This window comes from Olea europaea, chromosome 6, assembly GCF_002742605.1.
Source record: "Olea europaea var. sylvestris chromosome 6, O_europaea_v1, whole genome shotgun sequence".
NCBI lineage: Eukaryota > Viridiplantae > Streptophyta > Magnoliopsida > Lamiales > Oleaceae > Olea > Olea europaea.
Window position 1 is genome coordinate 2,950,481 of NC_036242.1, and position 27,424 is coordinate 2,977,904.

The 27,424-nt window shown below is 36.3% G+C and overlaps 1 protein-coding gene and 1 pseudogene across 2 annotated transcripts in view; both read right to left on the bottom strand.

Annotated features, from left to right (window-relative positions):
- Positions 1-6,854, bottom strand: part of LOC111395507 (cytochrome P450 CYP72A219-like) — an 11,188-nt gene extending 4,334 nt beyond the window's left edge. Inside the window, exons 1-2 of one of the 2 annotated variants that reach the window (XM_023021525.1) lie at positions 6,416-6,849; positions 5,954-6,171 (exon numbers count right to left, since the gene is read on the bottom strand). In XM_023021525.1, the coding sequence (XP_022877293.1) occupies positions 5,954-6,171; positions 6,416-6,686 (489 nt within the window). In that variant the 5' untranslated portion in view covers positions 6,687-6,849. Of the gene's footprint in view, positions 1-5,953; positions 6,172-6,415 lie in introns of both variants that reach the window. The other variant, XM_023021526.1, reaches the window with a different exon arrangement.
- A 6,888-nt stretch (positions 6,855-13,742) lies between these two features.
- Positions 13,743-27,424, bottom strand: LOC111395508 (annotated as a pseudogene).

Below are 27,424 nucleotides of genomic sequence, written 5' to 3' on the forward strand. Positions count from 1 at the left end.
GTTAGGTTAAAGGAACCAATTCCCATTTGTGATTATGTTCCAGGGCCAACATTTCGTCTTGTATAGCTGCTCACCAGCCACTATAGGATAAAGCTTCAGAGATAGATTTTGGTATGGACACATGATCTAAGGAGGCAATGAAAGACTTGGAGGATGGTGACAATGCATGGTAAGAAACAAAAAGAAAAGACAAGATAAGTACATGATCGTTTACCTTTTCGGAGAGCAATGGAAAGGTCAAGAGTAGAATCAGGAGGGGGTGACGAATCCCGAGGCCAAGTAGCAGGTAGAGGAGGCAAGTCAAGGCCAGTATTAGGTGTTACCGAAGATTACTGCACACGACGATTGTAAACACTTCGAACAGGAGGACGAGAAGATATTAGTAACACAGGTGCAATCACAGTGTAAATAAGGAATTCATCCCCAGACTCGATAGAAGGAGTAGAGGACACAGCATCATTAGAAAAAGGAGTGGACTCGACAAAAGTGACATCGACAGACACTAAGTACTGCCCTAAGAAGGGAGAAAAGCATCGATAACCTTTTTGACGTCGAGAATAACCCAAAAATATACACTTAAGGGATCTAGGATCAAGTTTGGTAACTTGAGGTCTCATATCTTGAACAAAGCAAGTGTACCCAAATATTCTAGGGGCAAGAGAAAAGAGAGTCTGAGAGGGAAATAAAATGGAAAAACGGATTTTACCATCTAAGATAGATGAAGGCATACAGTTGATTAAGTAACACGCACTAGAGACTGCATCTGTCCAAAATTCTTTTGAAACTTTCATACGAAAAAGGAGAGCTCATGCGACTTCCAATAAATGACGATTCTTTCTTTCGGCCACTCCATTTTGTTATAGAGTAACAATACACAAAGATTGATGAATAATGTCATTTTGTGAAAGAAAGGAAGTGAATGTTGATGAGAAATACTCCTTGGCATTATCACTCCTTAAGATATGTATAGATTTGTCAAATTGAGTTTTAATTTCAACATAAAAGGCAAAAAAAATTGAGAATAAGTCAGAACGATTTTTCATAAGATATAACCAAGTAACACGAGAATGATCATCCACGAAAGTAACAAAATAGCGAAACCAAACTTAGATAAAACAGAACAAGGAGCCCAAATATTTGAATGTACTAAATCAAAAGGGGACACGGCCCGTTTATTCATTCTAGGAGAGTATGACACTCTGGTGTTTTGCTAATTGACACGACTCACAATTTAATTGAGATACTCGACTAAGACTAGGACATAATTGCTTCAATACAGGGAGAGAAGGATTATCGAAGCGATAATGAAGTTGTAGAAGAGAAGAAGTACTAGCGAATGTAGTCGATTTTGGCACCTGTGTAGGAGAAGAATCTAGCACATATAAGACATTGAGCTCACGCCCTCTACCAATAATCTGCTTTGTCCTAAGATCCTAGAAAACACAATGATTAGGAAAGAAAAGAACACTACAATTAAGAGATTTAGTAATTTGACTCACAGATAAGAGATTGAAAGGAAACTTAGGCAAACATAGAACAGATGACATTGGTAGAGAGTTTGTTGGATATGCAGTCTCACATCCAACAACAGGAGTTGTAGACCCATTAGCTAAAGTGACACATGGTAAATTGGAAGAGTATAGAAGTGAAGAAAGTATACCTGTATTCCCAATCATGTGATCTATAGCACCGGAATCAATGACCCAATTATGTCATGCGGTAGAAAGACACGCTGTATAATTACCTGTGTTGGCTAAAATGGAAGTGGAAGTAGAAGTAGAAGTAGAAGTGGAAGTGAAAGGTGGAAGAGGCTGTTGAGAAGTGTAAAATTGTGTAAGGTTGAGAAGTGTAAAATTGTGTAAGGCAGGCATATTCATCTGCTGAAATTGTAACTTGAGGCTAAGTAAAAGGGTAGGTAAAAGACCATCTTGAGCAGCAACATTTGCAAACTTTCTTATGGGAATTTGACTTGTGTTCTTTGTTGGTTTACCATTCAATTTCCAACAGTTCCTTCTAATATATCCTTGCTCTCCACAATAATAACAAACCATTGGAAATGTTATCTCGACCACCTCCTCCTTTATTTTTGTAATTGTTATTTAATTTTGAATTTGCGCCAACCAGAGCTATTGTCTCATTTGGTACTATACCTTGCTCCTTGTCATTGTCCTTGCATACCCGAAGTAGACGGGCATATATATCACTCAATGAAGGTAGTGTTTTACTGGTAAGTAACTGAGTACGAGCCACCTTATATTCAGGACCCAATCCTGCAAGAAAACACTGGACTACAATTTGCTCTTCCTGTTCTTGCATCTTCTCCACATCACCAGTAATAAGAAACATGGCTCGCTTTTCTTCAAATGCTTGTTTTACTTCAATATAATATTGAAACAAATTTCACCCCTTTTGTTCAGCCCGATAAATTTTCAGCATTAGTTCATGAACATGCAATACATCATGTTTACTTGCAACATAAACTCTAGATAGTCCCACGGTTCTTTCACTGTATCACAATGATTAATAACATCATCAACTGTAGGGTCAAGAGTATTTTGAATCTGATTAAAGAGCTTATCATCCTCCATCAACCGTTTTTTTCGAATCCCAGGATTAGTATCAGAATGTGGAGGTGGATTATCAGTCAAGTGATCATCCAAATCTAAACTTGACACATACCGACGAACAATTCTCTTCCATTGAGCATACTTTCTACTACCCATTAACTTTCTTTCTGTGATTTTTGAGGATGGGGTTACTGTGATTTAATTCACCATTTTCATATCACGTTCAACCATAATTAACAAATGAACAAAGTTTACACAAGCAGCTTAAAAGAAAAAATTTCAAAGCAACTTAATAATAATTCAGTATTGTAGGTCTATAAAAGGGTAGCTCAATCAAAATATAGTAATTCAACCGAAGATAAAACTAATCCGTGAAAGCCCAACAATTACCTTCACCTAAGTCCAAGAAAGAAGCCCAAAATCATTAACTCCCTTCTTTAGCGGCCCAAAGTCAGCGAGTCCAAACTCAGTTGGCCCAACTGCCAAAAACACCGAGCCCAAATTCAGCTACCTCGACTACAACCAATCCCAAAACAGGTTGACTCCCTGCAATAGAACCAAAGAAGACAAACGAGAATGGAGAAAGTCTTAACCAGAGAAGATAGACAAGAACGGAGAAATTCTCACCCACGACCTCTGAACTAGCCACCGCAAACACCTATAGTTCTCGAGGCGTTGATAGTTACACCGGAGAAAGCTAGAACGAACCTAAGTCTAAATCGTGCGATGACCAGATCGATCCGCACAGTCCGTTGCGGTTCGTCACTACAGAGGGTCTCCCGATCTTCAACCACCAAGAAGTAGTCCCGTTAAGTACTACCACCGAGAACAACCACACAAATTTTTCGAAAAAAAAGACTATCTAACCTGAATTTCGAGGCTCTGAGACCATGTTGATTTTTGAAGAAAATCTCTCTCTCTTTTCATAACATAAACGAGTGATACATATATATATACATAGAGGGAATATTCTCATAAGGAAACTATCTTATCAAAATATGCACCTACCATATATATGCCTAAATTGATGCATAATTCTATAACGGGTATAAATTCAACAATTTGGAGACGGTCAGGAAAGGATTTTTGAGCTTCTTGAGTTCGTGCACAAAAGGGGATTATGAAACTTTCATAAAACTTACTTGATTACAAAAAGGTAATTCAAATCATGATGAACGACGTACAAGCAATAGACGGGGTAAAGAAGCTCAATAATCAGAAATACACCAATTGACAAATTTGTATGGAATCATATCTCCAAGGGCAATACTTGTGGAGAGTTGTTAGCGGAAGTGACGTGCTACCGCCAGAGGAGGTTGGAGCTCTGGAGAAGATGAGAATTAAGCGAGTAGGGCTTTGTTCGTTATACTGAAGACGATCAATAAAGAATTACTGGAACACATAAGGGATAAGAGCACACTGAATAAAGCATGAGACACTTTGGCCTCACTATTCTCAAAGAAAAATGACGTGAGGCTGCAATTGCTGGAAAACAAGTTGCTCTCGATCACTTAACGCGAACTGACGGTAAGTCAACATTTCAACAAAGTTAAATCTCTTCGTCGCGAAATTTCAGAATTATACACTTCAAGTAAAATTTAAGAGTTTAAAATTAGAAGAATAATCATACATGGCCTGAAACTTGAATTTAGAAGTTTTATTGCCTCAATACAAGGTTGGCCAGAGCAACTTCATTGGCCAATCTTGAAAATTTACTGGCCAATCAAGAAGCGTTAACTAGACAAATGTTAAGAGTCTCAATAAAGAAAGAAGAGGAACAAGCACTGCATAGTTATAAAAGAAGAGGTTGAACCCATCAATAGAATAATAAAGAATTAAAAGAAAATAAACACGAAGAAAGTTCTGTGACATGGGGAGCTAAACAAAGTCGCGACAAGAGAGGTTAGCCATCCAAGAGATTTCAACATAATAACAGCGCGTATTTTGAGTGTGGAAAACGACGTCATTATGCTAGAGATTGTTGGCTTAAAAAGAAGTCAGTAGAAGGCAATATAGCAACCTTCAACGAGCAAGAGAAGTATAATAGTGAAGAAGAATGAGATGCTGAGGCAATGACAACAATAATTGAGTAGACTCAAGAGAAGAAATTAAACTCAAGTGTGAAGGATAAATTAGCGTTAATGGTAGCCTGACTGAGCAAATAAATGCGAAGATGATTAGATTGATGACTTTGGAGAAGATGATTGGATCGATGACTCAGAAGAGGACATCGTGGTTCATGAAGAGTAATCTTGGTAGACTCCTAAACTTTGAAGAAGTGTTTGAAGTAGTATATTCTTTAGAGACACCACAGAAAATGAAGTATACACAGCAAAGGCTAGAACTACTAGATTTAAAAGAAACGAAAGACAGATTGCAAGAGGAGATTACAAAAGCCCAACAACGAAACTCTGAGGAATCTAAATACCTACAAGTTTCAAGAGATAAAGAATTTATAAGAGCAACATGGAATCCTGGAAAATATGACGTGGTCCAAAAAAAAATTAACGGAGTATCTACAGAGTCAATAAGCAATTGAGTTACATACAAATTTAAAATCACAAATAAGAAAATCGGGTGGACATGAGAAATCAAATATCAATTACCCTAATCTAAAAATCGATGAATAGAAAAGCGTAGAAGGTCAGATATATTTGAAATTGCGAATGCATTGAATGAAGAATAATGTACTTCAAAATTCGTCGAGACAAAGTTGGACATAACAAAAAAGAAAAGAGTTAAAATGAAAGTCGGTGTTGAAGTGGAGAATTGAAGAAGTCACCAACAACTTTGAATTGTCTAAATTTTCTGGTTTCATATTATGCTGAAAAATCTGGAGCACTTCATCTTTACATATATGACGACGTACTGGAGAATATTCTAGAGACACTTGTTGCTGAAATTTGAAGCACCGTCGTACTAGAAAATTCTATCACCGACAATGGCACCTATAAATATAAGATGACTGTGTGTATGTGTCTGTGATGAATTATAGAGACAGGACACACAAATGAGTGTGTGAGTTATTGCGTGAATAGAGAATGGATACAAGGAAGGTGATGAGTAGCAGAGAGAGAGAAAGAGTGAGTGGGTGGAATATTTTGAAAATGGAGGCTGCATTATTTTGAGGAGTGCTAAAGCGTGTGTTTCATATACATTAAATTTGTATAGAGTGCAATTGTCTTGATAAAATAGTTTCTTTGTGGGTATAAATTCAACATCAATTAGCTTAATATTTAAGATTGAAGGGTTCAACACTTCTGATGTATACTAATTAATTATAAGCATTGCAAAGATTTGGCTTCAAATTCAAATTGAATTCACAAATGTACAACAACCTCAGACCATTAAAAATTCGAGTTAAATGAAGTGAAGTTAAGAAAGACCTTCAACTTTTCCGAGTGAAAAGCAGGATTAATCAATTTTCTGTGCTTTGCCCATTTATCTGTGTCATAAGACAGTAGTCCCTGTACCAGAAATTTCGCTATCGGATGAGAAGGGGGCTTCTGAAAAATATAACTTTTAGACAAAACCTCTCTTATGATTTCAGGTTCCATGATAACTACTTGAGGCGTTGGCCCAAACCACAAAAATACATTCTCACCTGCAAGTCACGAAGACATTAACACAAACACAAGGCCTCTGAATGTCAATCAAGAACAATGATCATACATGTAAGAAATTGACATTTTCTTCAAGAAGCACCCCACCCAGAAAAATCCCAAGCACAACTGAGTCATTCCAATATATTCAAACATAAATTTTCTTCAAGAAGCAGCCAACCCACAACCCCACCCCCAACCAACCCATAAAGCACAACTGAGGTATTCTGATTTTTTCAAACATACCATAGTTCTTGACAGAGTTTTTGATGAAGGGCATAACTCGAGGCACGATGTCATTAGAGAAATTTATAGGCTTTGACTTGGCTTTTTTTGCCATCATCTCTAACTCTTTGAGGTCTCCAAATAACAATCTATAGGAGTTTCCATTGAAACCCTTCTGTCTGAGGCATTTCTCAAGCTTCTTTGGCTTAAACCAAACCCAATTCAAGATTTTCCATATATATATTAAGAGAACAACTGCACATACTGCAACTGAGCTCTGTAATATCTCCATTTCTCTTCTTCAACTCCTCTTCCTTATGTTATACTACCTGTGTGCGTAAGAGAGGGATAAGGGGTTCTAATCAGAAAATCGCAATCAAGAATTGGTCTTTGATTTCAATTTTTGGTTTCCTGTTGTCTAGATGCAGCTGACGGAAAGAAAAAAAATATCTAATTAATTGCAAAGGTCAATTCTTTTGGACTTAATGATTGTATTGTTCAATTAAAAGAACTAATATTCTATTCTCCTAATGAAAGGTTAGATTAGTAGTGTGATAAACTAAACCTTTGAGCCTCTTCTAAAAAATTCATATTTTCACCAAATTCATTGTCGATAATACATTTTCTATACACATAAATTTAAAATTTACATAAATTAAATTTTTTTTTTTACTTTTCAACTATACATTTTTCAAGAAAAATCACTTTCTACAAAATATATTCTAAAGAGATGGGACTTAAACTGGGGTTAAGTCTACACGACGAACTCAAGAGATTTGAGTGTTTTATATTGATAACCCGTCTTTTGTTTTATTCACACAACAATCCAATTAGCTTTGGTGTTGATATAATCACTTGTTCATAGAGATAGATCATGAATATATGAGGTTTGAATTTTTACATATCATGCATATACAAGGTTCGAATTGTAAAAATTTATGATGAGTTGAAACTAGTTGAAAGAAACCTATGAGAAAGACATACTAAAGTGTGTATACACACACACACAAACCAATTTCTATGTTCTTTTAATTTAAAGTAAGAGTTCAATTGCCTTTGTAACCCAAATTTTGACTTTGTAACAGTGAAAAAGAAAACTCGGTTTGTGGAAAGGGTGAAAGATTAGGGATTCATATGCTTTATTATAAAAGTATGGACCAAGGTGCTCTACTTCGCATAGGTTGAGACCCCAACTACAAATTTCCTATTAATTTTAGGGAAATTTACAAAAATGTCACGAAAAATGAAAGTTTCAAAAAATTTGTCATTTTCACTTTATGTGAGCAAAAATGTCACTTTTTGGAGTGAAAAGTCTAAATTACCCATAATGACATATTTTTAGTAGCATTTAATGCTTGATTTGAATAAAAAGTATTGATTTGATGTGATAATTTAATTTTTATATACGAAACATGGATAAATGTGTATTTTTTGATTAATATGATTTTTTTGTTAATAAAAAAGGATAAAAGAAATTTAAAAATGAAACATAAACTATAAATCCTATCTTTTCTCCATCTTCTTTATTTTCATTGATCAAAAAGATATTTTTATTGCATTTTTCATCCATTTTGAGAGGTTAGCAATTACAAATTATTTATATTTTACTCTTATAGTCTTTTGTTTTTAAATGTTAAATACAAGATGGACATATTAATTTGAAATTTTTGAAACTATTATGCATTGATGCATTGATTTGTTTGGTTTTGGAGTCCTTCACAAAATGTCATTATCACCATTAAAGTTTTGAGTAATTTCTTCCATTCAAGCCAAACACTGTTTTTATTAAATGTCTCTTTAATGACAAGGCTAATCTGACCCTTTCATTTTATCATTTGATAGTTCAATAGTAATGACCACATTTAATGTGCAGTGCTAAAGAAGCCTGAGTTCCACCCACTACCGTTTGCTTCCCGATATTTTCGATAGTTCAACTATCAAATTTGATATTTACAAATCGTTGGGTTAAACATTTGAAATATCGAACTCGACATTTACAAACTGTTAGGATATACAGTTTACTGTCTTTTTGGACACTTCAAAAGGATGGAAACCCTTCATTTGACCTTTTGCTATTGTATGGATTTACGTATTGTTCAGTGCCATTTTCATACTATTAAATGCCAATATATTGATTCTGAATTCTTATTGTTGCAATCCCAACATTTTAGGTATGAGTAATCATTTGATATTCATCCTGTCGCATGGGGGAATTTTGTTTATGCGGATGACGAATGAAAGCGGAGAGAGGATAAAACCACTTCCATTCTGGTGCCGACAAGTATTACAGTAGCCGAACTTTTGTTAAGGTTGAAAGACAAACTTGGTGTTCTTGATCCCCACAGTCAAATTGAATTGAAGTTCAAAGTCCCTAACTTGATATATCTCCGATCGAAATATGTGATGATGAAGACTTAAATTGGTGGTAAAAGTGATTATCAAATGTAATCCCGAAAATGTTCCCACCTATGCATTGTACAATTTGAACTTATGTTACTAATTTGTTGTTATTATCATATGCCAATAAAAATTTGGTCGTTATATTTTGCAAGCAAAGTACCGATCATTACGGTTCCATTAGCACAAACGGGATGTATACGTTATTTTCATTATAAACTTAGCCGATCATTATGGTTTCATTAGTTTCAACTGACAGTTTGTCGAAATGAAAAATTGATTTTCATGAAATGACAATTTACAAGCAAAACACCAACATTACATCCCGACAATTCATATGTCGTTCCCGACAGATGGTTTATGTAATTCTCGACAATTGAGAACAATAACGGCTTCCAAAAATACGCTATAGCGTTTACCCATTATGAACATGCTATTGTTGCACGTACGCAGAGGACATGACCAAAATCATCCCTACCACAAAATACTATACATAATTTCCTACAAAAGGGCCATTTTATTGCACACTTGCATTGTTATCGACATTTTAAGCTTCTCCCCCACTTTCTACATCAAAATCGTTTGAGCTTATGACAATTATTTCTGGATGTGGAAGATGAGCTGGCTACTCATCCGAGTCGGACGATGATTCGATCAAATTCCTGACCTTGAAAACTTAATTGAGCACGCTGTTCGGTGACTTAGATTCTGCACTTGACACTTCGTGGAACTCGGCACCATGGTGCTCAACGCTTACCTCCTTATCATCTGAGGATAAAACGATGGGAAATTCAGCGACGAACCCAGTATCGACAGATGCATATTGGGGTTGAATGGTTCGTTGTTGGAGGTGGATAAACCCATTATCTCGTATCACTAATTGTTTCAATATGGGAGTCTCACAAGAGCTTTTCTAGCCTTTAAAGAGGTGGATTATGCCTTCAATCACAAAGTGTATTTGTATTGGTCAGACATTCACTATTATTTTCTCATTTGCGTTTTCAAGGAGAAACTTATAAAATGCATTAATTTCAATTTTTCCAAAAACGAGAAACTTATAATCTTTATAATTTCCATTTATAAACTACAATCCGGATTTGGTCAAACTTATAATTTTCATTTTTTCGAAAGTTAGAAACTTATAAAATGCATTAATTTTCATTTTTCAATTAGATACCAATTTTAATCTCTAGATCGAATGAGTTCAAAAAGTAAGAAACTTAAAAAGTGCGCAAAAAAAAATTTCCGTACCAACATTTTTCATACTAAATTCACACAGTTTCTTTGACAGTGAATACCACTTGAATATAACCAACATTTCCCAAAAAATAAACATACAATAATGTAAAACAAAATGTTCCTCTGCGCATTCTCCGCAGTCGCTCAAAGTAAAACATTGTCAGCGTCACTCTTTCTTTGACATGGACATCGATTGATTCTACCTCCCATTACAACAAGAACGTGTCGACCAACACTTTGATGCTTTTTCAGGTCATGAGTATGACTCTGTACATAGGCCTTGATGCATCAATAAAATGAGTATTCTGAGACAAAGCAAGTAGAAAGCAAGGTGAATAAATGTAATACTATTTAGGTCCATGCTATCTCTATTGATCACCTCACAAAATAACAAAACGTTTGATAAAATTTCAAAAAAGTGTGTAGAGTTTGTGATTCAATCCATTTGCATTATAAACTGTATCAGAGTAGAGTTTTATTGCATCTAGTACGAGCTCAATAAGTGCAATTATACATCAGGTTCCAAATTTCAAGGCATTTAAGTTTTCGAATGCAATTGTACTGCCGAAGTTTCCAAAACAAAAAAGAACTACTCACTTATTTATTCCCTTTCTTTGCAATCTCCCTCATGTACGGAGTCCTAGTAGATGGTGCAGGACATCGTAGGCGTGCAGATCACATCATCTTTGAGATAGGTGGCGTATTCCCGGGCACGATTGTTGTGGCCTCCACTAGCATTTCACTTGCACCACTTACAAAATATTGCATAGGGCCCTAAACATTTAACTGAAATTTGTACCACTAATCATAATTAATTAGATCAAAATTTTCCCACAAGAAACTTACGTCCCCCTCCGCCATTCTGCTAGCGGAAGCAATTGAGTCTTGCTCAACGTTTCCCATACCAGCTTAGGGAACTTCCTCGTCATTACTGTCCCCCGAACCAACACAAGCTTCCTTATCGTCACTGTCTCCGGAACAAGATGCTTGAAATCCATGTCTGCAAAGACAAAACAAGAATTAAATACGTCAGACCATAATATAATATTTCTAGCCCCATATAGACGAAAAACCACAAGTATGCTATGAAGTGTCTATCAAAAGTTCCACCCAAATACAACAAGTACCACACACAATAAGTGGATTAGAAGTGAAAGCAAGGTTATGACACACGTAACATAAACATTGAAATAAAAGATATGTCAAGTGTCAATCAAGATTTCCACCAAATGCATACACCGAGTATCACCCATATTACTTCAAGTCACCATTTACGAATTTACTTATGTAAAATCGAAATTAATGCGAAACACATTAAGCTGAGGACCGAACTGATGTTCCCGACAGTTAGCCTCAGTAATTCTCGATAAATGAACTTGTTAATAGATAAAAAGTCAGGAATGAAACATTAAATCCACAAGTATGTTATCAAGCGTCTATCAAGAGTTATGGTGTTTACTCTCTGGTTTTTCAGCTGACCTAGTTAATTTCCTTCTTCGTTTCGGGGGGCAGGGAAAAGAAGAAAACTGAAAATAAACAAAAGCCCAATTGTAAACTTGTAATATTCACATTTTTAATAGTTATATTAAAATACTATGTATAGTGAAAAGATATTTATTCTTACTCAGAGTTAATCTTCTACCATTAATTAATAGGGGTTTGACTATTGTTTGTTGATTAAGAATTGCAAGAAGTTCATTTACATTACAGCCATCACATTGCACACCAAAATTTGTGAGTTCACAAGGATATTTCGCTAGACTTCATGATATTAGTTCTAAGAAAGTAAAGATAGTCTCAGCATTTCTATCTTCCCACCATCAACAGGAAAAATTCCATGAATCAAGATAATCTCTTTTCGAATCACAACATTTTTTTTCCTTAAGGGAACACGAAAATATCCAAATCAAGTCAAAATAATAATAATAATAAAATAGAAAGAAGCATACCAAAAAGTAGATATTGATCTTCAACAATTCTCTTAAGTTTAAGTGGATTCCTTATACTTTCAATAAAATGTACATAGGTTTAGGGATTCAGCATGGCTGCCAGAGTAAACCGTATGAACTTTTTAGACCAACAAACCTGAACAAAAATGGATATTTTGGCAATCACAGACGATCTTGAGCGAGAGAGGAAATTGAGAGTCGTTTATGTTTATGACTTTAGTTGCTATATGAATGAATATTTTTACCTTTTTAGTTTTCATATTTTTTAGTTTTTTTTTCTTTTCTTGTAAGTAGTGAAATGGGAGCTTTTAATGTGATGCAAATTAACTTTTTGTACTATTTTTTCATCTAGTCAAATCAATTTTAATGAAGGACATCTAAGGTATTTCAATTTTTTTTGAGAGCCATAAAAGTCATAAAGTGATAGTTTGGTCAAAACTATTAAAAAGTTACATTTTTGTAAATGCAAATCCAAAAAATAACATCAAGTGTAATTTCCACTTAAAATTTTTTTATCACATGCAGATGAGACAACGATTTTTTGCAGCTCAATTCTTACCACTCTTCTCATTACATCACAAGATACTTTATTAGATTAGTCAGAGTGTTCAAACCACAGCAAACTGATAATCCATACAAATCAAACAAAATATCATAGTGCCAACTCAAAAAAATTAAAATAAATAAATAAATAAAAATGCAAAAATCAAAACACTCCCATTCTATCGATAATTACGATGGAATACGACACTAATTAACTTGATTTTGAAGTGCACAGTTTTCATCGAAATTTGACTAGCCAATATTCACAATATAATAATAATAATAATAATAATAATAATAATAATAATAATAATAATAATAATAATAATAATAATAATAATAATAATAATAATAATAATAATAATAATAATAATAATAATAATAATAATAATAATAATAATAATAATAATAATAATAATAATAATAATAATAATAATAATAATAATAATAATAATAATAATAATAATAATAATAATAATAATAATAATAATAATAATAATAATAATAATAATAATAATAATAATAATAATAATAATAATAATAATAAGGGAGTGCAACCGATAAAATTATAAACTCTTGCATCTATTTCACGTAAAAAGAATAACATTTTGACATTGTATTATGAAAATTGAGAATATATAATCTAACAAAATTCTATTATAAAGCAAATTTTATGAAATTAAACGAAAAGATCTCGGCTTTATAGTTCTTGGTATCATATATCATTTTCCTAAAGCAAAAAATAAAAAGGTCTCTATCGTGGCGTAGTAGAAAGAAAGAGTACTTTCGGCCTCTTTTCCTACTTATGATTGGTTTGGATCAATTTTCCTTACAACTCTTCCTTACCACTCATATTATGATCTTTCTACATCTCATTATGTAACTTATGTTCATCATGTAACATTCAGGTCAAATGACTCTATGATCAATGAATGAAGAATCTAAAATGAGATTACGAGATTGATAAATCGTAAATTTAAAGAGTGAGATTGATTCAAATTCATTTGAATTTGCTTATGTACATCAACTTGAACTGCAGGATACACCCAAACTCAAACCGATAGGTATCAACTTAGGTTGTGCTAACCAACCGTTTTTCTTGACATTTAACTCCTTAATCTTCTACTTAAAGTGCTCTTTTATCCTTGTATAATGCGTCCAACATATCATTCAATGAGCATCTACCACGTGCTCGAAGGTCCATCGTCGAGGTATTTAGGTCATTGAAAAATTATAAGATTTCATTATAATTGATCAATGCAAGGGAAGTCTTATTGTATAATACAAATGACTATTCTTTTAGAAGTGACGAGAACACAACGTATGTAACACATATAAGGACCTTACAAGAAATCGAAATTTAAATCCTAAAATACCTTATAGTTATGCCTACAGTTTGTGGAGAATTAATGGTGCACCATACTGAGGTTGAAGTGTCATGACTGTGTAAGGAGCATGTGCATATGACGGAGAAAGCTCGAAAGAATAATTCTGTAAGATCATAGCCAGTGCCATCTTAGCTTCTAACATAGCGAAACTCTGTCCAATGCAGATTCGAGGTCCCCAACCAAATGGAAAATACGAGAGTTGGCCATTGGTTGCCTTTGAAATCCCTTCGCTGAACCTCTCGGGCTTGAATTCATTTACAGCATCGCCCCATATTTTGCTGTCGTGGTGCAGTAGAAGTACAGGAAGTATGAGCTCCACTCCAGCTGGTAGGAGCAGCTTTCCTATTGCGGTTTCCTTGTGAATCATTCTCTTGAGCAGGACTCCTGGTGGGTATAATCTCAGCACCTCGTGAAAAATCATCGTTACCTGTCAAAATCAGACACTTATCATAGGTCCCAACACGTTAACTAACTCAAGGAGGATATGGAGATTACGTCCACAAACTCTTCTTCCAATAATACTTTGTAACACTGGTTTACCTAAAAACTGCAATATAAGAAGTAAAATAATGACAGTGCTTACAATTTTTAGGCTACTTTGTCCATCAAAATCTGGTTTTCCACTTCCAAAAACTTGCAAGACCTCCTCCCTCGCACGAGCTTGCCAATCCAAATGCTTGCTCAATAAAATCAATGTTCATACAAGCAAGGATGCGGTCGTCTCCTGCCCAGCAAAGTAGAAAAGCTTGCACTCTTCGATGACGTCCTTTAAGCTCATTCCGAACTTGCTCCCATATTGTTGAATTTCATTGAAATTTGACTCTAACAATATGCCCAATAAGTCATCACCACTAGCTTCCCCCATATCCATTGCCTTGATTCTTTTTCTGATTATGCCCAGTATAGATGATTCCACTTCTGTTGCAATTTCCTTAATCCTCCTATTCAGTTTTGTGGGGAAAAACCTATGTGCAAAATTAAGACGTCCATGAAAAGTTCTTATTTGTAAGTTATTAAATACAAAGCTAAGGAACTGACAAAAATAAAGTAATTGATCAACCTCCATCCTGGTACGTAAACTGAATTTCTTGCTTGGGTAACAAGCTCGGCTTGTTCTGTTTGAAGATCAAAGATCTTTCTTCCTTCTGCGTAGTTACTTCCAAATGCAGTACGTGAAATTGCATCGCTTGTCAAAGTTTGAAGATGAGGCCACACATCTAATTCACTAGATCTTTCACTCGATAAAATCTTTTCCCATTTGCTTAACATCTCACAGCAACACAAGTTAAATGACGGAAGCATATGCTATAGGAAACAACAGAATGTGCATATCAGATCAGTATAGTGTCAAACGTCATATTACACGCAGAAAAAAGGGTTTTTATCAAGGTAAAATACATCTAATTCTTCTCAAAACTTGCAGTAGAAGGATCTTTGTGCACTATGTTTCTTGTCGTATTTTTGATACAAATGAATTCAAGAATTTTCACTTTTCTATCACGTTAAAATTACATAAACCTCTAACCAACAAAAAATGGAGTTAAATGAATTGAAATTGAGAAGTACCTTTAATCTTTCCGAGTAAAAAGCAGGATTAATCAGTCTTCTGTGCTTCGCCCATTTATCCGTTTCATAGGAAACTAGTCCTTGTAATAGCAATTTGCCTATGGGATGAGGAGGTAGCTTCTGAAAAATGTAACTTTTTGACAAAACTTCTCTTATGATTTCCGGTTCCATGATAATTACTTGAGGCCTTGGTCCGAACCACAAAAATACATTCTGGCCTGCAAGTCACAGACACGATTAATACGTCTACAATCATTAATCAGACACACAATCATCTTCAAATATTTGATAACAATAAAATCATAGAGAGCTTATTTTCATCTTGATGAACAATAACTTGATACATGTAAAGAAACTAATGGTGATTTGTTGAATATTTAATAATTTCAATAGGTGCTCAAATGCTTCCTAAGTCACCTTCATGTATTGCCATATATTTTCAGATAGGATTTAACTTATAATCAAAGGATAAAAACATGTTTCTACCTTCTTTATGAATGAGATTAGAGTTTTTATTGTCAAACATACCGTAATTCTGAACAGCTTTATGGAAGAATGGCATAACTCTTGGTGCAATATCATTGGAGAAGCTGATGGGCTTCGACTTTGCCTTTATAGTCGTCAACACTAATTCTTTTGCGTCTCCAAATAAAAATCTATAGGAGTTTCCATTGAGGCCCTGCTGTCTGAGGCATTTCTCTAACTTCTGCGGCCTAAACCACACCCAATTCAAGACTTTCCATGCATACACTAAGAGAACAACTGCACCACATATTGCAACTGAGTTATGCAACATATCCATTTCTCCTTTACAACTTCTCCTTATGCCTTAGAAATTTGTGTGTCAACGTGTGTGTCTAAGAGAAGGATTAAATAATTCGTCTATGATTTCAATCACACACCCTCGTGATCAGCACCATGCCTAAACCAAGAAAATGAAGACAAAAATGTAATATTTTAAGTATAGTGTCCATCGAGCATAATGGGGAATAATTAGAAAATAATAATGATGACATCATTTTCATCGGGATAAATACTAGAATAATTTGTCCACATAAAATTAATCACAACTCTCAACCAAACTTTGAATCATCTGTAAAAGAACTGATTTCATTATCTACACTAGGCTTAGAATGAGATTACCATGGGATTATATAGATAACAAAAATGAGTGGAGTAGGTAAAATTATCACATCTACTTTACGACAAGTGAAATATTGCGAAGGATGATGTTTTTCAATTGTAATCGTCGCTCTCCTATTTTTTACGATTTGGTTCTGCCCTATGCAAATAGGTCATGTCTATTGGATCAGTTTTGCACCTTGCGCAGTAGGACATGCTAGCCAACATCGTCATTGGTGTGAATTATGCTATTTTCAACAGTTGTGCAGGCGCTCGACAATGAACTAGTCCCTTGCCCAGCCAAGGATGAGGTTCTAGGTCAATCTCTATATTATGCTTGTCCGAACATCATTCTTAGTAGTTTTAGAGCAAAAGTCTAGATGATCACACCTGATAGTTTCAATTAAATGAATTATATAACAATGTATTTATGTGAATCAATCATTTAACACCATGCAGTTGCCACCTACATTGTTGCTTGGCACTAGTAGTGCTGAATAACATTAATCTTCTTGAAGAGTCGGTCGAGCTCCTCTAGTTAGCACTTTTAAACAAGGTCAAGTTTGTCAGTTAAAGCTCGGATGTTGAGTTGATGTTTGTGGTCTAGTGTGATATTGACTATATTCATTACTCAGTATGCAATTTTTACGTAATTGAAGGCTTCGTAGCAGTTCGATGATTCCTATGCATAGTTTTTTGTGGGCTTGCAGGCTTTCTTGTTATAATGTGTGCGTCTTTTAATGTCTAGAAAACAACAATTTGTTTAAGCTGGGAGGAAGAAAACAAAATCATGATATTTGATTCAAGTGTTTATGCAAAGTTATTGTTGGTCTCAGGATTGATATTTATACAAAAACGATTTGCAGAAAACAAGTAAAATTGCAGAAAGTAAAAACACCAAGAATTTTCACCTCTCAAGGCCTAATGTTTAGCCGAAACCTACTCACCCGTTGAGTATTTACCAAGTAGATTAGGCTCAAATCCACTAAGAATCATAAAAAATCGCTACAAAAATTTATGAAGAAATAACTTAAGGGTATGTTTGAGCCACATTATTCCAAAAAAATATATTTTTAAATAGTGATTTGACATCATTTCAACCATACATTTTTCAATAAAATAATATTACACGCAAATAAAAAAAAATTCTTATTTTTTAACCACACATTTCCCATCAATACACTATTCAAGAATGCATTATTACCAAAATAATATGGCTCAAACACCTCCTAAGTTTTCTTTTTTGCTTCCCTTTATAGAAAATTGCTCTCCTCACAATCTCTCAAATTGTATACAAAATACAATATAATATCACTAAGATTTTAAAATTAGGAACCACGAAGAAGATGAAAACTCTAAGAGAAGATGGAAGAAACCCGAAAAAATGATTGCATAGTGTCACAAAGGGTCACAAAAGGCTATATATGGTCCAACAAAAAATCCAGATCCAACGATCACAATAATGCCAGATGTAGGGCCAATCGTCTTTCAATTTAAAGAGAGAGTCGCGTTACCAATAACGCGTTTTACTTAAAAAGATAAAAGATAAAACCCGATGGCCCAAACAACATGGCCCAAAGACAATTAGATTTGGCCCAATCCAAGAATAGAGAGTCAGCCCACAACAGTTTTTGTACGAACTTTTGAACTCAACAATTTTACTAAAAAATTATACTGAGGCTGTTTAAAAAAAACAATTATCTTATACCTGAATGAAAATAACGTACCAAAATCCCGATGCCTAAACTCGAGCACTGTATTGAGGTTGAAGTGTTATGACTGTAAGGAGCATGTGCATAACATGGAGAAAGCTCAAAAGAATAATTCTATAAGATCATAGTCAGTGCTAATAACTTCTTTATGAAAAAATTAAAAATAAAAAGAATCTGCACCAAAAACTACCAGAAAACAGAGAAAAATCAGCAAAGAAAATGAAGAACGAAGTAAAGAGAACTTGGAGAAGGAGAAAAATTCTATATTTCATACATCAAAAGTGGTGGCTTGGCTGCACAAGTACCGTCTTTTTCTCCTATTCAAAGTATAATCATTTTATTTTTTACATAAAACTAGGACAAAGTCTAAAAGTGGAATTTACAATACAACAGTCAAATCAGCATAGTATCTGCAGGCCACTTCTCCTGTAGCTTGAACTTGACAGACTAAGAGTTGGAGTTTTAGAGAAAAGCTTCAACTCTTTCATTCTCCTCAATCTTTTATACAACACTGCAACCTGATACTTCAATTCCTCAAAACCACCTTTTGGAAGAGGCTTTATCAGCAAATCAGCCAATTGAACTTCTGAAGGACAATATAGCAAATGAACTTGTCTTCTTTCTCAGCTTGTCTAATGGCATGAAACTTCACTTTATTATGTTTGTTCTCCCATAGTTAACTAATTTTTTAGCTACACCAATTACAGATTGATTGCCAACCATAATTTTTGTAGGACTGACTTGAACCTGATCAGATCATTTGAGATTTTCTGAAGCCCAAATGGCTTGATTTATGATGCGGACATCATCCCCATTTTATCTTTTATTTATTTTGGACTTATATCTTTTAGTTACTTATTTTGGGCTTATGTCTCATTGGGCTTGTATATGGGTTTGGCCCAAGCCCAAGTTATTATTTTGTTATTTATGTTATTGTAATTGGGATTGAAAGGTAGATGATGAATTGTTGCCTTCCACTCCTCTGTCTTCTCTCTTCCCCTTCTTTCTTCTCTCACGTTTTTTTCCCTTCTCTTTCTCCTTTCTTCCTCTTGTTCTTGCTTTGATTTTGATATTCACTTATTTTCATTGATTCTACACCATGTTTTGGTATCAGAGCCTAACCTGGCTTTTCAATCTCTTACACTGAAAATCGGAGTCAAAATTGCCATGGAAGTGATACATACCCGCACTGTTCAACACCATAAATCCCTAACCGGAAGTTGAGCCATCCGTCTCCTCCAACCCATACACAGACATCTGACCAAACGCATCGTAATACCACCCGACTGCATTGTGCAACTGCCAATGCCCACTCCCATACAATCCTCCTTGACGGTTAGTTTCATGAGCCTTCAACCCACTCTCTAATTTTAAATCCACAAACCCACCACACCAAAACCGCCTGCACAAGACATACCCCCTACGTCTTCAATCAAATTCACAAACCGACTCCACTTACCCCACGACTTCTTCCAGCAACTCACTACCTGAAACTTCACAACCGCACGCAATCAATCCACCACATCCACCAATCAACTGCAACTCCTATAATCCACTACCCACCATCCATACAGACGCTAACCTCCTGCGCACCAGATTACAATTATAGTAGAAATTCAGTCACAACCCCGTTCAAGCTACAAAATTAAACAAACCACATACCTTCGACCACTGAAAACTCACGCCGTAGCCACGCCGTCGCTGGACGATACCCACCCCACCACTGCAAGTTCCGACACATCCTTCGACTACAAGTAACTCCCGACGCCCTTAAACGCCCACTTCGCAATCGTTGCCTCCAATTGTAACCACCGCAGCAACACCAATCGCTGGTCACCTTCACAATGACGCAGCCTATAATCACTGCAGCCGCCACCTATCGCTGTGCATCCCTACAGCGACGTCGTCCGTAGTCACCATCATCAATTCGAGCCTCCACTCAGCCCCAAATCTTCTGCTGATTGCCAAAGGCAGAATTGTCGAGAGGTTTAGACAATGGAATTGGGTATTTAATTGGGCTTTGCTTAACATGTCAAGATAAAGACTGTGGAAGTGGTATTTAATTCAATTGGGCTATGCTTATTTTCATTTGGGCCTCAATTTGTGTATTTTGAAGAGTAGGCCTCAATTGATATGTACACAGTAGATTAATTAGTAGTTTTGGGTATCTTATTAATGTTTGGGCCTTGAATTGTAACAGTTTTGCTTATCTGATTTTTAAGTGAAAAAAAAGAGAGTTATTTTTTTTCTAACATCGTTTTTCAGGTGCCTCTTTCATTCCAGTTGATTGGACGCAGCTTCTTCGAACGAACGAAAAGAAAGTCATTGTTTAAATTTATCCTCAGTTATATTGTTGTTTATCTTGAATTGCATCGATTAACTTTTGTGCTGTAGTCTTTACATAAAACTCACATGACAAGACCTTATATTTGTTAACTCTTCGACTTGTTATATTTTCGCATTTCCTCCCATTTATTTTACGTGATTATGTCGTTGACTATTATTTGACCCCTGCTTTATTATTTTGCATAGACCAGCAGTATCAGCTTGACACATTTGAATTTTCATAATTTCAAAAAATAATAATAATAAATAAATAAAATAAAATAATTTAAATGCTGAAGTTGTTATCTTCATTTCTTGAACTAGTTGTTTATTGATCTCGTCAATCATAGCATTAGGTTAGTGTTACGTTGCATGCATTTGCGTAGTGGTTGTTTTGTCATACCAAATTCCAATAATGTGACCACGGACCCGTCTCAATTTGATGCCCTTACTCGACAATTAGCTCAACTACAGGCTCAATTAACAACCGTCCAAACCGAGGTGACTACTACTCGTGAGGAGAGTAGAGAACTAGCTGCTAGGGTGAACAATCTAGAGCAAACCTCTCCATCAACCGACATTGATAACTCTGAAGCGTCTCATAACATACCCTATCGTTGTCGACATGGTGGTCGACAGCGTGTTCGTCGTGAACGAAGGAATGGGGAACAGGAGCGCAATCATGAACAAGACCATGACCCTTATGGAACTCATTCACCTCCTCGCTATGAGGAGCGTTACTTTCCAAACATCAAATTAGACGCTCCTACTTTCGATGGCTGTTTAGATCCTAGAGTTTTTACACAGTAGGTTAGAGACATGGATCTCTTCTTTTCGTGGTATGGGGTACCAGAGGATCGAAGAGTTCAATTTTCCAGTTTGAAATTAACTGGTACTGCCAAACTCTTTTGGGAAAATGTTAAGGACCTTCTTGAAAGGCGTCATGCACCTTCTGTTGGAGGTTGGGGGGAAATGAAGCACCGCCTTCAAGAGAAGTATTTGCCCCACTCTTATAGGAGCAACTTGTTGGACCAATGGAATACCCTCATACAAGGAAACCGTCCAGTGACTGACTATGTCACTCAATTTGATGAGTTCCGGATGCGATACCACATCGTTGATGATGAAGCTATGACTTTAAGTGGGTTCAGACAAGGCCTACGAGATGATCTTCGACGTGAGCTTGTCCTTCGAGGTGTCACCACTCTCGATCACGCTTACTCCTTAGTTCGAGATTATGAGTCGATTACTAAGACTCCGTATGGAAGGCGTAGTGATAATCGTCCATCCATCTCATCGACACCACCTCCTCCCACCAAATCTCTTCTTGGACCCCCATCGTCTAACGCACTTCCTGCTTTAGACAATAAAGGTAAAGCTCCGGAAACTTTAAGAACCTCTTCTCGTTTGCAATGCTTCAATTGTAAGGGCTTCGGTCACATCTCCTCTAGATGTCCGAGCCGAGCCTTAGTTATTGACGAGCGAAAGGATGTCGTTGATGAGCCTTTAGAAGATCAAGTCTATGAGCCTCACTTTGAAGAGTTTGACGATTTAGGTGATAATGAGGATACCTTCTTAGGTTGCCTTCATACCCTTCCTGTAGGTCTAGGTCCTACTTATCTGGCCCCCGACACATCTCAGTTGAGTGTGGTACGATGTACCCTTACCCAACCTAAGGATGTCGATGATTGGCGCCGTCATGCTATTTTTCATACTTACATCAAGATCAACAATAAGGGTTGTAAGATTATTGTTGACAGTGGGAGCTGTATTAACGCGGTCTCTGTGACCACAATATCCCGCCTTGGATTGAAGTCAGTCCCGCGCCCCCAACCATATAGCGTCTCTTGGATTGACACTTCTATAGCTGTGAAAGAGCGTTGTTTGGTGCCTATCCAATTCCTTGAGTATAAAGATCATATATGGTGTGACGTCATCCCTATAGATGTTGGACATGTCATTTTTGGTCGACCTTGGTTGTTCGATCTAGATGTAACTATCCATGGGCGATCAAATTCATGTTCTTTTATATTTAATGGAAAGAAGATTCACCTTAATCCTTTACCACCAAAATCTGTTGACTTACACCAAGCCAAAAAAATTGTCGAGAGGAAAGGATTACATGTGATTAGCCCGACAGAATTTGAACGGACAATCGTAAATGACTCAATCGTATTTGCTGTGATTGTTATGGAAGTCTCGTTCGATCCCCCAATAGCGACTCCTACTGAAGCTCAATCACTCCTTCAAGAATTTAAGGATGTATTTCCTGACGACCTCCCTGATGTACTGCCTCCCTTACGGGATATTCAACATGCTATAGATCTGGTTCCAGGTTCATCTCTCCCAAACTTGCCTCACTATAGAATGAATTCTGCTGAACATGCCGAGCTCCAGAGACAAGTGGGTGAACTCTTTTACAAAGGCTTCATTCGTGAAAGTTTAAGCCCTTGTGCAGTACCCGCCCTTCTAACACCTAAGAAGGATGGTTCTTAGAGGATGTGCGTTGATAGTCACGCTATCAATAAAATCACTGTCAAGTATCGTTTTCTCATCCCTCGACTTGATGATATGCTAGATATGATGACCGGTGCCACAATCTTTTCCAAAATCGATTTGAAGAGTGGGTATCATCAGATTCGGATCCGCACAGGAAACGAGTGGAAAACTGCATTTAAAACGAAAGATGGCCTATACGAGTGGTTGGTAATGCCTTTTGGACTAACCAATGCTCCAAGTACTTTTATGAGGGTGAGACACAGGCCCTTCGGCCTTTCATGGGCAAATTCATTGTCGTATACTTTGATGACATCCTCGTGTACAACAAAACAAGGGAACAACATCGAGATCATCTCACGCAAGTTTGCTCTACATTGCCTGCAACAAGCTTGTATGCTAATGTGAAGAAATGTTCTTTCTTCACGGATACAATTGTGTTTCTCGGATTTGTTGTTTCCGCTAAGAGAGTATCTGCTGATCCTGCAAAGATTCGAGCAATTGTTGAGTGGCCAGATCCCAAGAATATACATGATGTTAGGAGTTTTCATGGTTTAGCTACCTTTTATCGTCGTTTCATCAAGGGATTTAGTACGATCATGGCTCCTATCACAGAGTGTATGAAGAGAGGAGAATTTCATTGGACGCAGGAAACGGCTAAGGCCTTTCAATTAATCAAAAGGCGAACGATAGCGGCTTCTGTCATGCGACTCCCAGATTTTTCCAAAGTTTTTGAGGTCGAATGTGATGTGTCAGGGGTAGGAATAGGTGGAGTCTTGGGTTAAGAACTCCATCCTATTGCTTATTTTAGTGAGAAATTAAATGATGTCAAGCAACGATACTCGACTTATGATAAGGAGTTTACGCAGTTGTACAAGCTTTGCGCTATTGGCGTCATTACTTATTACCCAGCGAATTTGTCCTCTTTTCTGACCATGAGGCCCTTCGTTTCCTTAATTCCCAGAGACAATTGAATTCTCGGCATGGCCGCTGGATCGAATATTTGCAAGCCTATTCTTTTGTCTTAAAGTATAAGAAGGGTGTTGAAAATCGAGCTGCTAACGCTTTAAGCCGTCGCATCTCCTTGTTGTCCGTCATGAGTGTTAAGGTTCTAGGGTTTGAAAGACTTAAGGAAGAGTACGAGTCATGTCCCGATTTTAGGGACATTTTTCTTGCTTTGCAAAATGGGGAGTTGGACACCACTGATGGTTTCCGTTTGGAGGAGGGCTATCTCTTTAGATCCAATAAGTTGTGCATCCCCAGGACTTCAGTGCGAGACTTTATAGTGTGGGAAAGTCATGTTGGTGGGTTGGCCGGACATTTTGGGCGTGATAAGACCATAGAGGAAATTGAACATCAATTCTATTGGCCTAGTTTAAATACCGACGTGGCCAAGATTGTAGGCACATGTAACACCTATCAACGATCTAAGCACAAAAGGCAGAACACAGGCCTCTACACTCCTCTCCCTGTCCCTAGTTGTCCTTGGCTAGACGTTAGTATGGATTTCGTGTTAGGGTTGCCACGTACTCCAAAAAAACACGACTCCATTTTTGTTGTCGTAGATTGCTTCTCAAAAATGGCACACTTTATTCCCTGTAGCAAGACTTCCGATGCATCTAAGGTTGCTAAGTTATACTTCCATGAGATCGTCAAACTGTATGGCCTCCCTAAGACCATTGTCTCAGATAGGGATGTTCGTTTCACTAGCCATTTTTGGCGAACCCTATGGAATATGATTGGCACTAAATTGAAATTCTCTACTGCATATCACCCACAAACGGACGGTCAAACTGAGGTTGTTAACCGCAGTCTCGGTAATCTATTAAGATGTCTAGTCCAGAAAAATCTTAGGAATTGGGACTTAATTCTTCCTTACTGCCCAACTTGCATATAACAGTTCAGTAAATTGGTCTATAGGTATGAGTCTTTTGAAGTTGTTCATGATTTTAAGTCTAGGAAGCCGTTAGACCTTATTCCTATGTCTCCACATGCTAGAGTGTCTGTGTCAGCTGAGTCTTTTGCACAACATCTGCGTGACTTGTATATTGAGATCAATAAACAGCTAGAAGTGAGTAATGCATTATATAAACTTTGAGCTGATTTGCACAAACACCATGTTGAATTTAATGTTGGGGATTATGTTATGATTCGAATTAGACCGGAAAGGCGTCCATCTGGGCCTGCTTCCAAATTGCAAGCTCGTAGTGGTGGTCCTTTTAAAATTTTAAAGCGTGTTGGTCCAAATGCTTATGTTATTGACTTACCATCACACTTTGGCTACCACCCTACCTTTAATGTTGAAGACTTAGTTGCTTACAAAGGTCAATTTCACCCCGTTGATGATCCTTTCACACCTCCATCTCTGGACCCTCATCCTGAACATGTTATACCTGCCCCAATTCCACCAACTGCAGCACATAAAGATAAAATTGATGTTATTCTAGATGCACGGACTATATTAACTAAGGATGGAGACATTCAGCGCTTCCTTGTTCGTTGGGAGGGCTGTCCTGATTCTGATTGTACTTGGATCCCCAAAGAGACACTTCAACAGCTTGATCCTGACTTGTTGGAGCATTATAGGAGTCAAAAAGATCTTCCTCTACCCGAACCACCATCCTTGCGTGTCTATAGACGTCAAAAGAAGTTTGCTCAACCGATCAGTTTGTGGCTAGGAGATTGACAGCAGCCTTTTGTAATCTACCTCCTCGACGGAGTCGAGTTTTTCTCCCACCCTAGGAGAGTTGATACGGACATCATCCCCATTTTATCTTTTATTTATTTTGGGCTTATGTCTTTTAGTTACTTATTTTGGGCTTATGTCTCATTAGGCTTGTATATGGGTTTGACCAAAGCCCAAGTTATTATTTTGTTATTTATGTTATTGTAATCGGGATTGAAAGGTAGATGATGAATGAATGAATGAATTGTTGCCTTCCACTCCTCTGTCTTCTCTCTTCCCCTTCTTTCTTCTCTCACTTTTTTTCCCTTCTCTTTCTCCTTTCTTCCTCTTGTTCTTGCTTTGATTTTGATATTCACTTATTTTCATTGATTCTACACCAATTTAAAGCTGCCATGTATTCTGCATCTGCTGTAGATTGTGATACAACTTCTTTCTTCGAGTTTCAACAAAAAAATTCTTAGCCCAAGTGTAAATTGATAGTCAGAAGTGCTCTTCATATCATACCAACATATTTTAATCCAATGGCTAGATGGTGCTTTTGATATATCTGGGGGGTTCTTTTAGCAGCTTCAAAATGAGTTTGAGAAGGAATTGTCAGAAAAAGAGATTTTGACTTGCAAGTTACAGGAATCAAAATAATGCTCACAAATCTTTAATTATCGAAAAATATTGTAGAATGCTGTACAGTCATAGAGAACTTTCTTACAGGATGTGCACTAAATATGAGTGAACATAAACTAACAATCAAAGGAGATTATCCTATCCAGTCACGTTCAGAAAATCAAATAAGCTAAGATGATTAGGAAAGGAACACAGATCAGTAGTTACATTGAAAGCCAAGATATTGAATGCATTCGAGATTGAGAAATTTACTAAAATGATGTATTAATCACCAAAACAACTGGAGAATATGAAAGATCTGCAGCCAAGGAAGAAAAAGGTCACAGATAAACTCGTTCTGTGATTTTCAAACTACAACCCAACAGAAGAAAATCTCTCTCTCTCTCTCTCTTTTTATTTTTTTTTATTTTTTAAGATTGAAATAAATATATGGAATAATTTAATTGCTGAATGATAATGGTCAACAACATGCTTGTTTCTAAGGTGTATCTGTTATTCATTTCGACTAAGCGGAATTTTAGCCTAAAAAATTTCAATTTATCAAGATATCTAAATACAAAAACCACCCCGTCCCAGAAAAGTAACTTCGAGTCTACAGCAGATGATTAGGCAATTAAAGTATCAGAAATATATTATGCAACTTATTTATGAAGCAGTAGGAAGAGAACTTGATAACTCTTAATTTAGATGAATGTTGAAGTTATACCTACAAACTGTCAAATACTCAGCTGCAAAATCTTGATGACAGAAATCTAATTCTTTTTTTTTCTCAAATTTATATGGTATAGTTTCAACAACAAACACAAAATTCCTCATACCAAATGTTTCCATATAACCTGATTTCATTGTATATAATGTAATTTATGAAACAATTTAAATAAATTAGAGGTGTTTTTTTTTCCCCCAAACTTACCATAGTTCTGTACAGATTTGTGGATGAAGGGCATTACACTAGGCACAATATCATTAGAGAAACTGATAAGCCT